The sequence below is a fragment of the Mytilus galloprovincialis genome, chromosome 2, assembly GCF_965363235.1.
Source record: "Mytilus galloprovincialis chromosome 2, xbMytGall1.hap1.1, whole genome shotgun sequence".
Classification (NCBI taxonomy): Eukaryota; Metazoa; Mollusca; class Bivalvia; order Mytilida; family Mytilidae; genus Mytilus; species Mytilus galloprovincialis.
Genome location: NC_134839.1, coordinates 37,764,485 through 37,784,238, shown reverse-complemented (window position 1 = coordinate 37,784,238; position 19,754 = coordinate 37,764,485). Strand labels below are relative to the sequence as shown.

The 19,754-nt window shown below is 32.4% G+C and overlaps 5 protein-coding genes across 5 annotated transcripts in view; 2 read left to right on the top strand and 3 right to left on the bottom strand.

Annotated features, from left to right (window-relative positions):
- The window catches only part of LOC143063537 (tRNA (guanine(27)-N(2))-dimethyltransferase-like), a 197,922-nt gene that overhangs the window by 21,767 nt on the left and 156,401 nt on the right, over positions 1-19,754 (top strand). The gene's annotated exons all lie outside the window — the stretch shown is intronic.
- LOC143063536 (uncharacterized) overlaps positions 529-19,754 on the bottom strand; it is a 49,509-nt gene continuing 30,283 nt past the window's right edge. Inside the window, exons 10-12 of the mRNA XM_076235738.1 lie at positions 3,310-4,308; positions 1,963-2,103; positions 529-1,356 (exon numbers count right to left, since the gene is read on the bottom strand). Of these exons, the coding sequence (XP_076091853.1) occupies positions 1,031-1,356; positions 1,963-2,103; positions 3,310-4,308 (1,466 nt within the window). The 3' untranslated portion in view covers positions 529-1,030. The remainder of the gene's footprint in view (positions 1,357-1,962; positions 2,104-3,309; positions 4,309-19,754) is intronic.
- LOC143061940 (uncharacterized) lies at positions 5,922-8,978 on the top strand. Its single transcript, XM_076233802.1, has 3 exons — positions 5,922-6,584; positions 8,343-8,519; positions 8,911-8,978. Exons 1-3 carry the CDS (start codon positions 6,179-6,181, stop codon positions 8,976-8,978), a joined length of 651 nt encoding a protein of 216 aa, XP_076089917.1. The 5' UTR covers positions 5,922-6,178.
- On the bottom strand, positions 8,907-18,353 carry LOC143061939 (uncharacterized). Its single transcript, XM_076233801.1, has 3 exons — positions 17,721-18,353; positions 9,674-9,850; positions 8,907-9,073 (listed from the first exon to the last, which is right to left on the bottom strand). The coding sequence occupies exons 1-3, from the start codon at positions 18,124-18,126 to the stop codon at positions 8,907-8,909; spliced, it is 750 nt and encodes a 249-aa protein (XP_076089916.1). The 5' UTR covers positions 18,127-18,353.
- LOC143063539 (uncharacterized) lies at positions 11,350-15,496 on the bottom strand. Its single transcript, XM_076235742.1, has 3 exons — positions 15,095-15,496; positions 14,597-14,792; positions 11,350-11,408 (listed from the first exon to the last, which is right to left on the bottom strand). The coding sequence occupies exons 1-3, from the start codon at positions 15,236-15,238 to the stop codon at positions 11,398-11,400; spliced, it is 351 nt and encodes a 116-aa protein (XP_076091857.1). The 5' UTR covers positions 15,239-15,496; the 3' UTR covers positions 11,350-11,397.

Sequence of the window (19,754 nt, the reverse complement as noted above, 5' to 3'; positions counted from 1 at the left end):
CTATTAATCATGTTTTTCTGTGTCTAATATGTTCTCCTATTTATTTGTATTGTAGTCCTGTAATATTATGTTGTCATTTCAATGTTATATTTAACTTTGCCATTAAAGTGCGAGGTTTGGCATGCCTTAAAACCAGGTTCAACCCACCACTTTTATTCCCCTTTAAAAGTGTCCTGTACCAAGTCAGGAAGATGGTCATTGTTATATATTGTTCGTTTCTCTTTGTGTTGCATTTTAACGTTGAGTCGTTTGTGTTTTCTCTTATTTTTGAGATATTGAGATAAGACGTGGCACGGTACTTGTCTATCCCAAATTCATGTATTTGGTTTTCATGTTACATTTGTTATTCTCGTGGTGTTATGTCTGATGATTGGTCTGTTTCTGTGTGTGTTGCGTTTCGATGTTGTGTCGTTGTTCTCTTATATTTAATGCGTTTCGCTCGGTTTTGGTTTGTTACCCCGATTTTGTTTTTTGTCCATGGATTTATGAGTTTTGAACAGCGGTATACTACTGTTGCCTTTATTTGAGCAATGTATAAAAATATGATATAGTTATTACAAATTCTGAAATGCTGCCTAAATATAATGATTTCAAATGTGTGTTTTTATTTTTGTAAAAGCTATCCAGTCTTAATTTTTGCAATATCAAAATAAAATTGCAATATTAAAACAATATTTACGATAATAAAAACAGTGAAAATTTTCTATATGCCAGATTAGGTGCACCTACGACATTGATATTTTTTATGTTAATATGATGTACATTGTAATTAAAATAATTCACAATTTCTTTATCAACAAGTCCATGTACTGGAATTTTCACTTTAATATACTTCTTAAAGTGGCTCAAATTCCTCAAATATAATTAATCACCACTTTAAGTCAACTCAGATATTGCAGATGTCAACCTTAGACACACGTATTATTCCAATTTGATGAGATATGTATATGTGAGCTTGCATAGAATGACAAACGGAATGACATCACCATTCCCGTATCCCCCAGAAAGGCGCATATTAAATGTTCCAGTATCATTTCATTACTCTAAGAATTGCAGACTTTAATTGTTCAGTAAACACACACTCACTATCACATTCCCAGGCTAGGAACAGGATTCCAATTAGTTTTTCAAGAGTTGCTGCACTTCCAGTCTTGTTTCTCCATTTATACAAAATACGGTAACATAAGTCTGTTTGAGCATCATGCTTTATTATTTCAAAATCAGATTGACTTAATCCAAGTTGTAATGCAACACTATTTGCCTTTGAAATACTTATAGCTTTACTGAGGATTGAAAGGTCTAATTCTTTTAATTGTTTTTCTTTGAATGCCTGCATGTCATTTCCAATCCATTCTTCTACAAAATAAATTATATAATTATAACCAAAAAAAAGATATCTTTAATTCAATGTTATTGTGTGCTGAATTATGCAGTGACAAATTCAGATTTCAAGTGGGATGGAATATGAAATCAATTTTTCTTTGTGTTTTGATGCCAAATGTATTTTAAAACCATACTTGCTATTTTCACAGATACTTTATTTCATGTTTATAACTTTTCTTGCCCAATTTGCGGCAATTCAAATTTGTGTCTTAATACTTACAAATTTATTGTAAGGTAACTAGCATACATTTTTTTTCAAAACCACTTAATCAAATGTCTTGAAAAGTTTTTCATTCCAGGAAAATTGGTAACAAGGAAAATAAATGAATCCACAGTATGCAATTCTTGTTTTTTTACATACTGTAAATTCAGAAATTATTGCGATGTTTTTATTATTGCAAAAAATGCAACAGAGTTGTAAATGCAATAATTAAAACTCGCATTTTGAAATATTTTATATGAATTAAACAGAATTTTACTAACAATTGTAAAAATTAAAATCGCATTTAAGTCTAAAATGACAAAATTGCAATAATAAATGCACACAATAATTTCTGAATTTACAGTAATAAATCTTACCAATAGTTATATCTTTGACAGGTTGTGTTTTCCCAGGGTTTGAATAAGGCACTGATTTCTCTCCTCGAGTCATATCACGAATCTCTGAAGAAGCATTTTCCATTCTTGACTGGCTATCTTTATTTACATCTAAGTTTGTTTCTGCAAATAAAAGGTTTAATTTTTCTTTAAATGAGATTGAAAGTATTGACTAAAGTATTTTCTGAATATAAACCTAGATATATTTATAGATTATCATTGATCATCTCAACGAGATTGTCTTTCTCGCTTGAGCCGGTATGTCGAAAGTGAGAAAAGCAATCGAGTTGAGATGACCAATGATAATCTGTCTATTGCTATTTTACCTATCACGACGTTGTCAATTTCATGTCAATTTCATTAGCAACGCCCCGCACGTGCCTCCTTAGTTTCTAGCGATAATTTTCCATCTCAAGCAAGTAGCATGATATGAAAATTATCACAAAAAAAGATCAAAGGAAAAATGCACAAAACAGCAATAAATATATATATCATACAGCATCAACTGAACATTACATTATCATGATTATGATGGGTGTTTTGCAAAAGGGCACATCAATTTATCCAAAACAATGTTAAGCATATATTTTATCATATCCCTGTCCAGAAATTGAAACATAGTCAAGGTCTAATACATCCTACCAGACAAACATGTACACAGAAGAATTATTTTATAACCAAATATAGCAAATTTATAATAGAATCCAAGAAGCGGATCTCCCTAACATGTTCAACCCGCCACATTCTGAATGTATGTGCCTGTCCCAAGTCCTGAGCCTGTAATTCAGTGGTTGTCATTTGGTTGTGGTTTTTATTTGTTGCACATTTAATTTTCATTCATTTTTTTGTACATAAATTAGGCCGTTACGGTTAGTCATCTCGTTTGAATTGTTTTACATTGTCATTTTGGGGCCTTTTATAGCTGACTATGCAGTATGGGCTTTGCTCATTGTTGAAGGCGGTATGGTGACCTACATGTATAGTTGTTAATTGCTGTGTCCTTTGGTCTCTTATGGAGAGTCGTCTCATTGGCAATCATACCTCATCTTCTTTGAGGAATATCTATAATATTCAATTTCATACTTTATTTTGCCTTTATAAAAAAATGTATTCCAGTGTTTCTGGTTACTGATGAATCTTTTTGTAGATGATCTCGCATTTGGCACAAATACATATTTTTAATCCTGGTAACTATGATGAGTTTATGTATAGTATTATTGGAATTTTTATCTTAAAAAAAAATGTCAAACAGAATGTTTCAAGTTAAGAAATTATGAATCCAATGTCCAATCATTGGAACAATTGATTACCAATCAATAATATTTTTACCTTGTGTATAATTTTGATCATTTCTAGGAACAGCAATATTCTGACTGTGACCATGTTGTAAAGTTATGTCAGTGTCATCTCCAGGAGGTTTCATATGAGGATAATCTATGTCTACTCTATCGTCAATTGCAAGAGCATACGATGGTTGTCTATTATATTTGGCCGAGTCTGGTATTGCTGTTTCAGAATGTCCCTCTGTGCAAGTAGTCCCTTTTCCAGATTTCTTTTCTGTTTCCTGTCCCTTTAAATTCTTTTCATTTTGAAATGAACTTGCACCTCCAATTGCATATGGGTTTTGACCACTTGCCTGCTGTTCTAGATTAGCCTCATGTGGAAAGATTTCATTTCTCAGTCCTAAATTCATTGTATTTTCAGTCATAGTTTTAAAAACAGATCCGATGTTAACTCCTTGTTGGAGTAATCTTTCCTTTGGGAATTCTTCTCTTTTTCTTTCCGGGAATTGTTTACTATAATAAAAATCTGGAAATCCTCGAATATAAACAAGCACAACATAAGCTTTGTCTTTGTAAATAACAACACCAGGGCACCCTGAAGCACCGCTGACAAATTCACACTTAATTACTAATCTATCTTTTCTGTCCAACCCTATATATCCATTTGGTTTTCCATACTCCAGACAAAACTTCTCCATGTCTTTCATTTTTGTTTCTGTAGGAGTCCAAAGACCAATCCCAAAATTAAAGTTTTTTTCATCACTTTTATTGTGGCCAATTAAATAAATCGCTTTATCATCATCCTTTTCGGGATCCAGACTGTCAAACAAATCTAAAGGAGGTGGAAAGTTTTTATTCTTTTCTCGTTTTAGTTTTAGAACTGCAACATCTAAAGCTTCATTCTTATACATCACTTGTGGTTCTATTTTGAAAACATTTAAATCTGACTCTGCATTACTTGATCTTTTATTCTTGTCAACGTAATTAAAATCCACATAACATTTGTCAAGGCTGCTTTCATACATTGTGTTAATCATTTTGTTCCCTGTTTAAAACAGTTATGATAAATAATTATATGAAAAAAATACACATACACCATTTTAAAATATAATTTTTATAATATACAATTAGTAACATCTATATTAGATTGATTTTCAAAGGAAAAGTATGGAAATTTTGCATCTGTAAGACACCAATGGTTATCCTTTGTGTCTTGAAGATGCATACATTAGCAGAATGTTCCCCCTCTTTACTCCAACCAAAAAAAAATGAAAACAAAAAACAAAACAAACAAGCATTCTGAGAGTATTGCATTGCAATACATAAGTCCCCTACCAGTTAAAAATTCATTGTACTGGAACACAATGCTAACTTGATCTAAAACATTGTCATGGTGTAAATTAGATAACAAATATCAAGGCAATATCTTCAAAATAAAAAAGACCAGATGCTCCGCAGGGCACAGCTTTATACAACTGCAGAAGTCGAACCCTGAACAGTTGGGGCAAGTATGGACACAACATTCAAGCTTGATACAGCTCTGAATTTGGATTGTGATTAAATAGTTGAAAAAGCATAGGTTTCTGACACAGAATAAATGTGGTCTGTAGAATTTAAATTAATTTTTTTTGGCTTTTGAGCAATGCACTATGCTGTTGAATATTAATCCCCTAAAAAAAAATATTTGAAGAAATGTTTCTGAACCCCCCCCCCCCTTTCCAATTTTTTTCACCTCCCCCTTTCCCTTATTCCAAAAATAATCTCAATTCAAATTTCTTATGGAGTTTGCAACAATAACTATACTCATTTAAATACATCATAAAATATCAAAATATAAAATGACATACAGTCATGGTTAAAATTTATATTAATTAATAGTAACTTCTAAAAATAAATTTACAGTAATCAGTTTTTACATACTGTGAATACAATTGAATGACTAATGAGGAATAAAATATAAATTTTAATATGACAACCTACCTTTACTAGTATATTGCAAAATTAACCAGTAATAGTATAAACACAGTTTATCTATACTTTTAGCACAAACACATTTTTATACACAAAATTGGCACATTTCACCCTGCTTATTTTCAATACCAGATAAACTCAATGCATGACAAACTTTTACCAACCTTCAAATCGATAAAGTTATCTCTATTCTAAATTAAAAAAACAATCCATTTCAGGTGGATTTTCTCAGTGGAAATTTCATAAAACGAAAATTGAATAGCGAATATAAATGCCCTAACCATTTATGGTTAAATGAATACAAATCAACAACTACCATGAATTATTTCTTAAATAAGTTTGGTTACAGTGTAAGTGGAGATTTGATTGTTATATGTGTTTGTGCATTACTTTAAGCATTAATCCATTAATATCAATATTTCAGGGGACGAAAAGATTGCAATTCTCTTTGAACAAGACTTGACAAAATTTAGGGTGGACTTTGAATACATTAGCAAAAAGTCATCCAGTCAGTTCAAAGTCATACCAAAAGTATTGTTTATGGATAAAAGTTTGGATATTGCAATTCTACAGCTAAAACATGATGAGAAGAACCCATTTCCTCCCCCACTTAAGATGTTTCATGTACTTAATCCTGAAGAAGATGGGGATAAACAAATTTATCTGATAAGTCATAATCAAATTGTCAACAGTATGGAGAGGAGAATGGTTACATAGGACTGGACAAAAAAGATAGATTGGTTATTAAATGTGACTTTGTTGGTGGAGCTTCGGGTAGTCCTGGCATAGTTATTTTTAATAATGTGGCCTATGTTGTTCTTGTTTATATTAGGGGATTCCCATCTTTTTATCATAATCAACAGTTTGCTGAAGAACAAAAAAGAACTTTTCCTAGAGATAAGCTATTTCAGCATGGTGTCAATATTGGCAATCTGTTTGCCACCATGTCTTCTGGAACGTACATCAGACTTCGTAATGAGATATTTCCGGAGGAAGCATTAAAACTTGAGCAGACTATAAATCAGCACAAGCTAGCTATATCTGGTGACAAAACATCAAGCAATACAGAAACAACAGAACCATCAACTCATATTGTGAAAGGCAAGATGGACAATATCAGTGCAAAATCTGAAACGAAAATTACCATTTCTAAAGGGACTGCTTGCACTGATCAAAGTGAAGACAACATTCCAGATGCAGCAAATTATAATAGACTGATGTCACATAATTCTGTCCCTGGCCAAACTTTTATTACATCACCACAAGAGGATACAGACAGATACAATATCACTGGTAACCAGTCTGCTCAAGATATTAAAACTGGTGGAAGTGACATTTGTACAGTGCAAGGTAAATAGTCTTTTCTCAATACTTATTCAAACATGTTTACTGTAAATTTTGATCATTTTGTGGGTTGTTTGACTCAATTATTCAATGGTTGAGCTTTAATTATATGTCACTTTTCCTTGATTTTATTTTTTTTTCAATCTTTCATTGTCAGTTCTTTTAACATTGGTGTGATTATCAGTATTAGAATTCAACCCTAACAAAAAAAGTAATTGGTTGGTTTACGATAGTAATAAATCCTAATCTTGCTCTGTGAAATTCCTTACGTATATCATTTGATATGGGTTTATCTATATTGTTTTTATATTGACTAGGATTGTAAATTTTCTGGTAGATGGTTTAATTTCTCAGGGACTCTAGCTTCCTCCACCAATAAAATCTGGCGGCCACGAAATAGCCCAAAAGCAGTGCTTAAAGTGGCACTATTATAAAAAAATTTGTAAGGGTTCCGCGGAACCCAGTGTCTCGCCTACTTTTGCTGTTAATCACACACTCATCAAAAATGATGAAAAAAATCAATAAAATTATTCCTCTCAATACTATCTTTTGATTGTCAGAAGCTTCTGTCCAAGTTTGGTAAAAATCCAGGCTAGTTTAAGAATCTTAAAAATGTTTTAAATACTTTAACTGCAGACTGTATGTAATGTTAACTGGAAGAAAAACTAAGTCCATTTATAAGTAAAATACGGGAAAAATGGAATTTTATTTTTACAAAATTTACATCTGGATACTATCTTCTGATCATAAACAAGCTTCTGGCCAAGTTTCTTACAATTCCAGGATAGTTTAAGAAAGTTATTAAAATTTTAAAAACTTTAACCACAGAGTGAATGTAATGTTTCCTGGCAGAAAAACTAAGTCCATTTATAAGTAAAATATGGAAAAAATGGAAATTTATTTTTACAAAATTTACTTCTGGATACTATCTCCTGATCATAAACAAGCTTCTGGCCAAGTTTTGTACATTTCCAGGATAGTTTAAGAAAGTTATTAAAATTTTAAAAACTAACCACAGAGTGAATGTAATGTTTCCTGGCAGAAAAAAACTAAGTCCATTTATAAGTAAAATACGGAAAAAATGGAATTTTATTTTTACAAAATTTACTTCTGGATACTATCTCCTGATCATAAACAAGCTTCTGTCAAAGTTTCGTACAATTCAAGGATAGTTTAAGAAAGTTATTAAAATTTCAAAAACTTTAACCACAGAGTGAATATTTGTGGACGCCGCCGACGACGCCGCCGACGACGACGACGACGCTGACGACGACGACGGAATGTAGGATCGCTATGTCTCGCTTTTTCGACTAAAGTCGAAGGCTCGACAAAAACACCCACAATAAATCAGTCTTTTATATCTTTTATATATATATATATATATATATATACAACTCGTCTAAACATCAACCCAACAATGTTAGATCTGTAAATTTGCTTTCGCAAATTTTTGGTTCTTCCCTCGCCGGGATTCGAACCCATGCTACTGTGATATCGTGACACCAAATCGCCTGCACTGCAGCCGTCCCGCTATACCACACGACCACCTGGGCTCTCATAAAAAGAGCTTTCGCTGGCCGTGTGTTACCTTTCCTCGTCAGTTTTAATCTAGCAGCGTACTACAGTACATGATATATAAGGCATGAAGATGTTATTGTTACAGATCAGCTAAATTATCTATAGTAAAGGATCATATATATATATATATATATATATATATATATATATATATATATATATATATTCATTTCAATTGTTGTACAGATCAAGGTAACCACACCCACGCAAGCAAGGATAATGTCGCTGCGGAGAATCACAATTTGCATACAAAAGAGGGAGAAATTATTTCACTTCAGAGGAGTCCTGGGAATACAAGACCAGTGTCTGCAGAGCAAATTTCTAGGAATACAAGACCAGTGTCTGCAGAGCAAATTTCTATTGGTAAGATGTAATAAATTCATTAAGTGACATGCTTTTTATTGTATAGCTAAACAGAACTGTATATATTCTTGACACCATAATTGATGTTGCCTTTAGTTGACTAATAAATAGCTATAATGACTTGAACAAAACAATATAAATATAAGTAAACGGGGATCCGGGATTTTGAAAAGGGGGGGGGATTAGGAAGCTAGTTATATTTGGTGTGATATATATTCTTGTAAAAAGTCTGTATTTTTCATATGTAGCTCTATAAAAGGGGGGCTTACTCCAGTTACTTAAATACTAGTATTTTCAGATTTGATTTGAAATGTTTCGTAATAAATGATTTTATTCATATGATATCTAGTTTAAGAACTCCTGTTGTTATCTTATCAACAATTTGTTTTAGATGAGTGGGTTGGACATGAGTGGCAGGAACAGTTGATTCAAGTTGAAATGGACTGCTACACTGTTTAAACTTTCTGGATGAATAGCTTTACTCAGAAGTAAAAGATCGTTGTCTTGTAACTGTTTATATCGGTGTTCCTGCCACTCATGTCCAACCCACTCATCTAAAACAAATTGTTGATAAGATAAGTATCAACAATTTGTTTTAGATGAGTGGGTTGGACATGAGTGGCAGGAACACCGATATTAACAGTTACAAGACAACGATCTTTTACTTCTGAGTAAAGCTATTCATCCAGAAAGTTTAAACAGTGTCGCAGTCCATTTCAACTTGAATCAACTGTTCCTGCCACTCATGTCCAACCCACTCATCTAAAACAAATTGTTGATAAGATAACAACAGGAGTTCTTAAACTAGATATCATATGAATAAAATCATTTATTACGAAACATTTCAAATCAAATCTGAAAATACTAGTATTTAAGTGACTGGAGTAAGCCCCCCTTTTATAGAGCTACATATGAAAAATACAGACTTTTTACAAGAATATATATCACACCAAATATAACTAGCTTCCTAATCCCCCCCCCCCTTTCAAAATCCTGGATCCCCGTTTACTTATATTTATATTGTTTTGTTCAAGTCATTATAGCTATTTATTAGTCAACTAAAGGCAACATCAATTATGGTGTCAAGAATATATACAGTTCTGTTTAGCTATACAATAAAAAGCATGTCACTTAATGAATTTATTACATCTTACCAATAGAAATTTGCTCTGCAGACACTGGTCTTGTATTCCTAGAAATTTGCTCTGCAGACACTGGTCTTGTATTCCCAGGACTCCTCTGAAGTGAAATAATTTCTCCCTCTTTTGTATGCAAATTGTGATTCTCCGCAGCGACATTATCCTTGCTTGCGTGGGTGTGGTTACCTTGATCTGTACAACAATTGAAATGAATATATATATATATATATATATGATCCTTTACTATAGATAATTTAGCTGATCTGTAACAATAACATTTTCATGCCTTATATATCATGTACTGTAGTAAGCCGCTAGATTAAAACTGACGAGGAAAGGTAACACACGGCCAGCGAAAGCTCTTTTTATGAGAGCCCAGGTGGTCGTGTGGTATAGCGGGACGGCTGCAGTGCAGGCGATTTGGTGTCACGATATCACAGTAGCATGGGTTCGAATCCCGGCGAGGGAAGAACCAAAAATTTGCGAAAGCAAATTTACAGATCTAACATTGTTGGGTTGATGTTTAGACGAGTTGTATATATATATATATATATATATATATATATATATATATATATATATATATATATATGTTAGACTCAGATCGACGTCCGGTCTCTAATCGACGTCCGTTCCTCAAATCGACGTCCAAACAAGACGTCACATTCTCAAATCGACGTCCAATATTTTAATCCTCAAATCGACGTCCAAATATGACGTCACATTCTCAAATCGACGTCCAATATTTTGATCCTCTAATCGACGTCCAAATATTGCTAAAAAACAACGACCTACATTTATTGTGGTCTTCTGTATTCAATGTCATTTTCAGTATGGCTTTTTTAAATAATGAAGCGGATTTAAATCAATAACATTACCGTATGGTTTTTATCATTGTTGATGGCCGTATGGTTGCCTTTATTTCAACCCTGGTGGATGTTTGTCTTAGTAAAAATCATACCACATCTTTTTGTTTTAAATGAATATAATTTAATTCCGTATCAAAACCTAATTAGATAGCTGGTAATAAAAAAAAACATATTTTTTAAATATATTTTATTTGGCACTGAGAATATGTTTAACAATTGTAAGGTCTAAGCTGGTATCTGTTGAGTTCAAATTTGTATTTTGTATTGTCATCTTCTATTACAAACAATTTTCCTCTTGACATATTATTGATGATATTTATACATTTTCCTTTTCTCCAGTATCCACTAACAAATACGGCTGTTCCCTTGTTCATGGCGGGATTGGTCCTAAACTGTAAAACTTCTCCCACTGCAGGTGTAAATACATTTTCGGAGTCTCCACCAAACAACTCTAAGGGATATACTTCTAGCTGTTTTTCCTTCAAATATTCCATTAGTCCCTTGTTAACAAATTGATTTCGTGAAGTACATGGATTCTAAAAAATAGATTATAAGTCTAAAAGTACATTTGAAATTAAGATTTTATATAGCAATTGATTAGATTGACCGAAAAGTATAACTTGTAAATATTAAGAAAAAAAGCACTTTTACGATCAATATGTCGTCAATTAAGATAATATTATCAGTTAGATTTTATAGTTTATCTTTGTAAGTGATAAGCTTAAGTTTAACACTGAAATAATGTAACAAATCAACAATTGTCATCAAAATCTTACGTAATTTGGGTTAATTTCAATTGTAAGATCTGTACCAAACTGGCGTTCGTATAAAGCTCTGTAATAGTGGCTGGCACTGGCCAATGGATCGCAATCAACAGCTTCCTAAAAATAGAAAAAAATGTATAGTTTCAGGGTTTTTTTCCATAAATACGAATATTGTTTAAAACATTTCGGACGTTTATAAATTTGTTGAATCTTATTTAAATATAATATTAATTTCTATTTTCCGCACATAAAGTATATATACATGAGATGTTATTATACTTTATTGAGACAGTCACCCATCAACATTAAAAAATTTGAAAAGCATGTTTAATTGGTATAATTTAAAACGATTCTTTTCGTGTAGTACTGATTTCGGCGTTTTACGTTTCCGCAAATTGGCATTACTTTTCCGGGAAAAAAAGATGACGTTTCCGGAAAAAATAGATTACGTTTCCGCATCTTACTTTTCCGGAAAAAAGTAACTATAATTCCGCAAAAAATAATTATTATTTGTCCGCAAATAATTAAGGAATACCTGTTGATCGAAAGCAAAGCCATAATAAAAAAATCAGTATTTATCAAGTTAAAGGTCATCAAAACATGCAAGTAAAAATCATCATTAAAATGGATGAAAACATATGTTCAAAAGTTAGCACTAATCCGATATAACTTGATATGAATTCATAAGTCAGTTCTGGCAGATATATTTGTAGCCCACACGTCGTACAAAGTCCACAGTAGTACATTCTCTGTTTAAAAGTTTTACATTTTGTTCAAGAAGGAAGTTCATCTTCTCCTTTTCATACTTCCGAACGGGTGCTTTTACAGTTAGAGTTCTCATCTTAATGTAAGATGTTGTTTGCAGTTTCAATAACACATCGACATAGACAACAGGGGCGGATCCAGCCATTTTAAAAAAAGGGGGGTCCCAACCCAGGACAAAAAGGGGGGTTCCCACTATATGTTCCCATTCAAATGCATTGATCGGCCCAAAAAGGGGGGTTCCAGCCCCTCCCCCTGAATCCGCCAATGGACAAAAAAGAAAAGACTCGGCACCATTCATTGTTCTCTTTTGGTCGGGGTCAGGACGTGATGCCCAAATGGTTGGTGGAAATCTCGAATTGCTATCTATATAAAACTCCAATATATAATCGGCAAACTTTATGCATTTATCGTCAGATGGAGAATCGGCTATTAATTCAACAAAGCATGCTTTAATCATGTCAGTTGGTAAGTAAGCCAAACCAAAGAAATGTGTTAGCCATTTACCAAAATCCAGAGTCAACTAGTTATATCTAATATATTGAAGATATAAGATCAGAACCTTTTCTTTTTTAAGAAAATAAAATAAAATATTTATCTAATATAATTATATTCACATATTTATAATTTACCAGGTAATTTTCCGGAAAAGTAATAAATACAAATTGCGGAAACGTATACTTTAAATTTGCGGAAACGTAGTATTGGGACTTTGGAAAATTAGCGGAAATGCAATATGCCCACTGATTTGTTATAATTAAATTAAATTTTTATTGTTTATGAACTTTAAAAAATATATGTAATCCTCTTACAAACTTTTCAAATAAAACATTTTATTATGTCAATTTATTTGTTTTGCAATTTAGAGTTAACTTTCACAAGTTTTCCACAGTAAATTTATACACACGTACATCATCACAAATTCTTTCATCAGGATTTTCTTCTACAGGATTTGACTGTTTTGATATCTCTGCTTCCTTATTGACATTTTCAGTGATGTTATTGTTATTCGTAGAATAAATTTGTCCTCTACTTGTTTCTTCTTCATTCGTGTCCATTTCAAGTATATCCATAGCTTCTGGGTTAAAAAATATATTTATATATTATTCTTTATTATTTAAAGTTTAGAACCGTCCCTCTTGGTTTTATGCAATTTATTTATTTTTGAAATTATTCCAGTTAACATTGTCTGAACAAATATTTAACCTATGCAGTTCGAGTACACCGAAATAAAGAAAGATCCCTAAATATGTAGATGCATAATACTTTAAAGAGTTTAAAAAAACAAACAAAAAAAAAACATTTATAATACTACTAGAGTTACCATAAGGTACGTCAAAATGATATGCATATCCGTATGATATAATTGTACTAGCCTGGTGTCCAATTAGAATATCAAGTATGCTACATACATACAAATTTAGCAGTGTATATAGACATCAGACCGTACGTAGTCCCGCGGAAACCAGCTTCACAAGGATAACATGTGTACATGTACCTACTTTAATTTTAGTTAGTAAGTGACAAAGTATTAACGTTTGTCGTAGACTACTATAATATTATAGTGTATATCTATTTAAGAAATAATTCATGGGGGCTTGAATATATCGTTATTTTACCACGGGTTGGCCCTTTATGACAAATATTTTACCCCTGAGCGATAGCGAGGGGTAAAATATCGGCAAAAAGGGACAACCCGTGGTAAAATCTAGATATATTCAAGCCCCCCTGAATTATTTCGATTCTGATAAGACAAATATAGCAATTGTTTTGGTTCAAAGCGCACTAGATGGAGGCAAATATTTGCCGTTCCCATAAATTAACCCACTTTAAGATTGGCGGTAAAGAACGGAGCAAACAGATTTAGTGACATGCTCAAACTATTTACAATAATATATTTAGATAGATTTGGATGAATTTTAATGATAATTTACTTATATATCTTCTATGTATATAAAAAAGGGCTTATACCACATTTTAGTATTGTTTGTTTACGTTTCATTCTGGTGATGATTTTCGGTATCAGAAGCGTGTATTTTCCCGAAAAATGCTTAAACTATTACGTTATCATTCTATGACGTCGTGTACTCCATCCATAAACAATCATATGACGTGGGAGTACAATCAGAACAGCCCAACCAATATATTCATATTTTACCACGGGTGTGTACTCAAAGCGTTTGAAGGACGTCATGTTAGAATGTTGGTTTTTTAATGTCCAGTGGCAAATATTTGGTAGATTCTAGAACGATATATAGTCGTCTTAGCGTATTTTTAATGACGATTTTGGATACTTTTAGCACGCTAGTGTAGAATTTTACCAGTAAATATCAAATACATGTATACATGCATCTTTACAGCATGTATATATAACTAGATGATGAACTGTGTGTTTTTTTATTGTTATTAACTTGGACTCGAAAATCCAAAAGCTATTTAGCAAAAAATGAATTATTTTACGTGCAAAAGTTAACACTGAAAATCTCCTTTTTTGGTAAAAAAATATACTTTAATAAAAAAAACAAAGTACACTAAATTTATACCTTCAAATGAAATATTTTCTTCACTAGGATAAACCCCATCATTTATGTGCTCACTAATGAAACCATCACCGACCTCGGGCTGATGGGTCTCTGTAGATTCTTCTGTACCATGAGGTTCTAAATCTTTATCCTCTACATCCAAATGTGCTGTGGTCAAAAATAGTCTCTCCTCCTGGGTGAGGATTGTGAATGGAATCTACAAATATTTTAAAATGTAAAACTATTAAAAATGAGCTAATTGCATGAGATGCAGTAATATCTAAAGTACATACGCGCTTTATTCAGTGTGTACCAAATTTTTTATATTATTTTTTCATAGACAGAAAAAGTATTACAGTTATTCCTTAAATAAATTAAATTGAACATTTACAAATATTTTGCAAATACGGAATTCAAGGTTCCCTTTGTTTTTAATAAAATAGCGTTACATCATAAATTTAGCATATTCATATATCTTTTTAATTAATTAAATAATAATATGTTTTCAACGAAACTTACCTGTTCATCTACTGGGGGAGCGAAGTTTGGTCGCTGGAAAAATAACTGATAAGGTGTTGCTGGCTTTGTGGCTTTGTGGACTCTGTTATTGTAGTTATAGTAAAACTCTTGAAGTTCAGAAGGCCAGTCTTTTTGTACAGACATCTGGATTCTAAAATACTCTGTTAACGTTCTGTTAAACCTTTCTACCCGGCCCTGGCTTTGGGGATGATAAGGACGCCCATGAATTTGTCGTGTTTTAAAAACATCAATAACATCTGCTAGGTTGGAGTTTGAAAATTCTTTTCCATTATCAGACTGTAAAATTCTTGGTGATCCTAACAGGTAAAGATACTTTAGAATTAAATCTGCTATTTCTTTAGCAGTTTTGGTTTTTGTTGGTCCTCCAAAGGCAAATCTTGAATAACAATCAATTATGTTGCATGCATATGCATATCCTCTTACTGCTGGCATCTTTTTCAAATCTACTTGCCAGCGACTGTTGGGATATGTAGCTGGAATAGGTCTGCGTGTTGTAGTAGTTTTTGGTAAATCAATAGCACTGGCACATTGCTGACATTTAACTTCTGTTTTGAACAGAATTTTAATGGTTTCTCTGACAACGGGAAATACTGTTGTCCTTAGTGCTTCGTATATTGTGTCTGCTTTTCTGTGGTCCTTTTGATGATTTTCTTTTATCATATTCACCAAATCATTTTTGCTAACACATCTTCTGTGGTGAACATTTAAATCAATAGATTTTCTGAACAAACAATCTGTATTTTGATCATAGAAATATTGACTTAATACCGTTTTTACTACTCTCTCAGATAATCCAAGTTTTAGTTCTGCAATAATTTTTTTCGGACCCCATTTGCTGTTTTGTTCTTTTGCTTTAGCTATTTCCACATAATAAGGCATGTCGGCCCAAAAAGTCTCGGCATTCGGATCTTTGCTTATCCCTTTTTTTCTTTTTCTTTCGAAAACATACCCTTCATCCGGTACTGTGTTGGTTTGTTCCATCATTGCTGTCTGAAAGACACTTACTACGTCATCTTATAAAGTTATGACGTCATTGCTGCCAGTTCATAAAACGGACGTCGATTAGAGAAGCTGAAAATTGGACGTCGATTAGAGAAGCCAAAAATTGGACGTCGATTAGAGGGGCATAAAATTGGCCGTCGATTTGGAGTCTTGTTTTATTGTTACGTAAGGTTTGGACGTCGATTTGAGGAACGGACGTCGATTAGAGACCGGACGTCGATCTGAGTCTTATATATATATATATATATATATATATAAAAGATATAAAAGACTGATTTATTGTGGGTGTTTTTGTCGAGCCTTCGACTTTAGTCGAAAAAGCGAGACATAGCGATCCTACATTCCGTCGTCGTCGTCAGCGTCGTCGTCGTCGTCGGCGGCGTCCACAAATATTCACTCTGTGGTTAAAGTTTTTGAAATTTTAATAACTTTCTTAAACTATCCTTGAATTGTACGAAACTTTGACAGAAGCTTGTTTATGATCAGGAGATAGTATCCAGAAGTAAATTTTGTAAAAATAAAATTCCATTTTTTCCGTATTTTACTTATAAATGGACTTAGTTTTTTCTGCCAGGAAACATTACATTCACTCTGTGGTTAGTTTTTAAAATTTTAATAACTTTCTTAAACTATCCTGGAAATGTACAAAACTTGGCCAGAAGCTTGTTTATGATCAGGAGATAGTATCCAGAAGTAAATTTTGTAAAAATAAATTTCCATTTTTTCCATATTTTACTTATAAATGGACTTAGTTTTTCTGCCAGGAAACATTACATTCACTCTGTGGTTAAAGTTTTTAAAATTTTAATAACTTTCTTAAACTATCCTGGAATTGTAAGAAACTTGGCCAGAAGCTTGTTTATGATCAGAAGATAGTATCCAGATGTAAATTTTGTAAAAATAAAATTCCATTTTTCCCGTATTTTACTTATAAATGGACTTAGTTTTTCTTCCAGTTAACATTACATACAGTCTGCAGTTAAAGTATTTAAAACATTTTTAAGATTCTTAAACTAGCCTGGATTTTTACCAAACTTGGACAGAAGCTTCTGACAATCAAAAGATAGTATTGAGAGGAATAATTTTATTGATTTTTTTCATCATTTTTGATGAGTGTGTGATTAACAGCAAAAGTAGGCGAGACACTGGGTTCCGCGGAACCCTTACAAATTTTTTTATAATAGTGCCACTTTAAGCACTGCTTTTGGGCTATTTCGTGGCCGCCAGATTTTATTGGTGGAGGAAGCTAGAGTCCCTGAGAAATTAAACTATCTACCAGAAAATTTACAATCCTAGTCAATATAAAAACAATATAGATAAACCCATATCAAATGATATACGTAAGGAATTTCACAGAGCAAGATTAGGATTTATTACTATCGTAAACCAACCAATTACTTTTTTTGTTAGGGTTGAATTCTAATACTGATAATCACACCAATGTTAAAAGAACTGACAATGAAAGATTGAAAAAAAAATAAAATCAAGGAAAAGTGACATATAATTAAAGCTCAACCATTGAATAATTGAGTCAAACAACCCACAAAATGATCAAAATTTACAGTAAACATGTTTGAATAAGTATTGAGAAAAGACTATTTACCTTGCACTGTACAAATGTCACTTCCACCAGTTTTAATATCTTGAGCAGACTGGTTACCAGTGATATTGTATCTGTCTGTATCCTCTTGTGGTGATGTAATAAAAGTTTGGCCAGGGACAGAATTATGTGACATCAGTCTATTATAATTTGCTGCATCTGGAATGTTGTCTTCACTTTGATCAGTGCAAGCAGTCCCTTTAGAAATGGTAATTTTCGTTTCAGATTTTGCACTGATATTGTCCATCTTGCCTTTCACAATATGAGTTGATGGTTCTGTTGTTTCTGTATTGCTTGATGTTTTGTCACCAGATATAGCTAGCTTGTGCTGATTTATAGTCTGCTCAAGTTTTAATGCTTCCTCCGGAAATATCTCATTACGAAGTCTGATGTACGTTCCAGAAGACATGGTGGCAAACAGATTGCCAATATTGACACCATGCTGAAATAGCTTATCTCTAGGAAAAGTTCTTTTTTGTTCTTCAGCAAACTGTTGATTATGATAAAAAGATGGGAATCCCCTAATATAAACAAGAACAACATAGGCCACATTATTAAAAATAACTATGCCAGGACTACCCGAAGCTCCACCAACAAAGTCACATTTAATAACCAATCTATCTTTTTTGTCCAGTCCCAAGTAACCATTCTCCTCTCCATACTGTTGACAATTTGATTATGACTTATCAGATAAATTTGTTTATCCCCATCTTCTTCAGGATTAAGTACATGAAACATCTTAAGTGGGGGAGGAAATGGGTTCTTCTCATCATGTTTTAGCTGTAGAATTGCAATATCCAAACTTTTATCCATAAACAATACTTTTGGTATGACTTTGAACTGACTGGATGACTTTTTGCTAATGTATTCAAAGTCCACCCTAAATTTTGTCAAGTCTTGTTCAAAGAGAATTGCAATCTTTTCGTCCCCTGAAATATTGATATTAATGGATTAATGCTTAAAGTAATGCACAAACACATATAACAATCAAATCTCCACTTACACTGTAACCAAACTTATTTAAGAAATAATTCATGGTAGTTGTTGATTTGTATTCATTTAACCATAAATGGTTAGGGCATTTATATTCGCTATTCAATTTTCGTTTTATGAAATTTCCACTGAGAAAATCCACCTGAAATGGATTGTTTTTTTAATTTAGAATAGAGATAACTTTATCGATTTAAAGGTTGGTAAAAGTTTGTCATGCATTGAGTTTATCTGGTATTGAAAATAAGCAGGGTGAAATGTGCCAATTTTGTGTATAAAAATGTGTTTGTGCTAAAAGTATAGATAAACTGTGTTTATACTATTACTGGTTAATTTTGCAATATACTAGTAAAGGTAGGTTGTCATATTAAAATTTATATTTTATTCCTCATTAGTCATTCAATTGTATTCACAGTATGTAAAAACTTAAATCTTAACTCTATATCTGAAAACATTTATTAGGTATCTATGACAGATGTTTTTTCAAACCTGCAACAAAAGTCAATTCAAATAAGGATAGAGGGTCATTTTAAGTTCTGAAAAGGATCAAAATATTTTTAACTGGCAAACACAATTGATATATTCAAAACAATGAAGAGAGTTAAAATTAAATCTTTTTTTTCTTAATTGCTTTATATAATTTAACAAATCAAAAGACTGTACTTGGTTTGACCATGGTAGAGATTTTACCCTTTGTCTCTTGTACTACCATGAAACCTGTCAGATAGCCAACATGATGACAAAATGTTTGGCATACATGTATTTGTTTTTTCGCAAATTTTAATGTTATTAGGCTGTTAGTTTTCTTACTTGAATTGTTTCATATTTCTAGTGTATAGGGGCCTTAATTAGCCAACCATGGGTTTCTCATTGTTGAAGGCCATATAGCTGCCTATAGTTGTTTGCATCCACTTAATTTGAACTTTGGTTGATAGTTGTCTCATCCATTTATTTGCAATCATACCACATCTACTTATTTTTATAAAGTTTTTATTTATAGTACGTACTGTAATTATAGGTTATCTTTGGTCATCTCGCTTGAGCTTG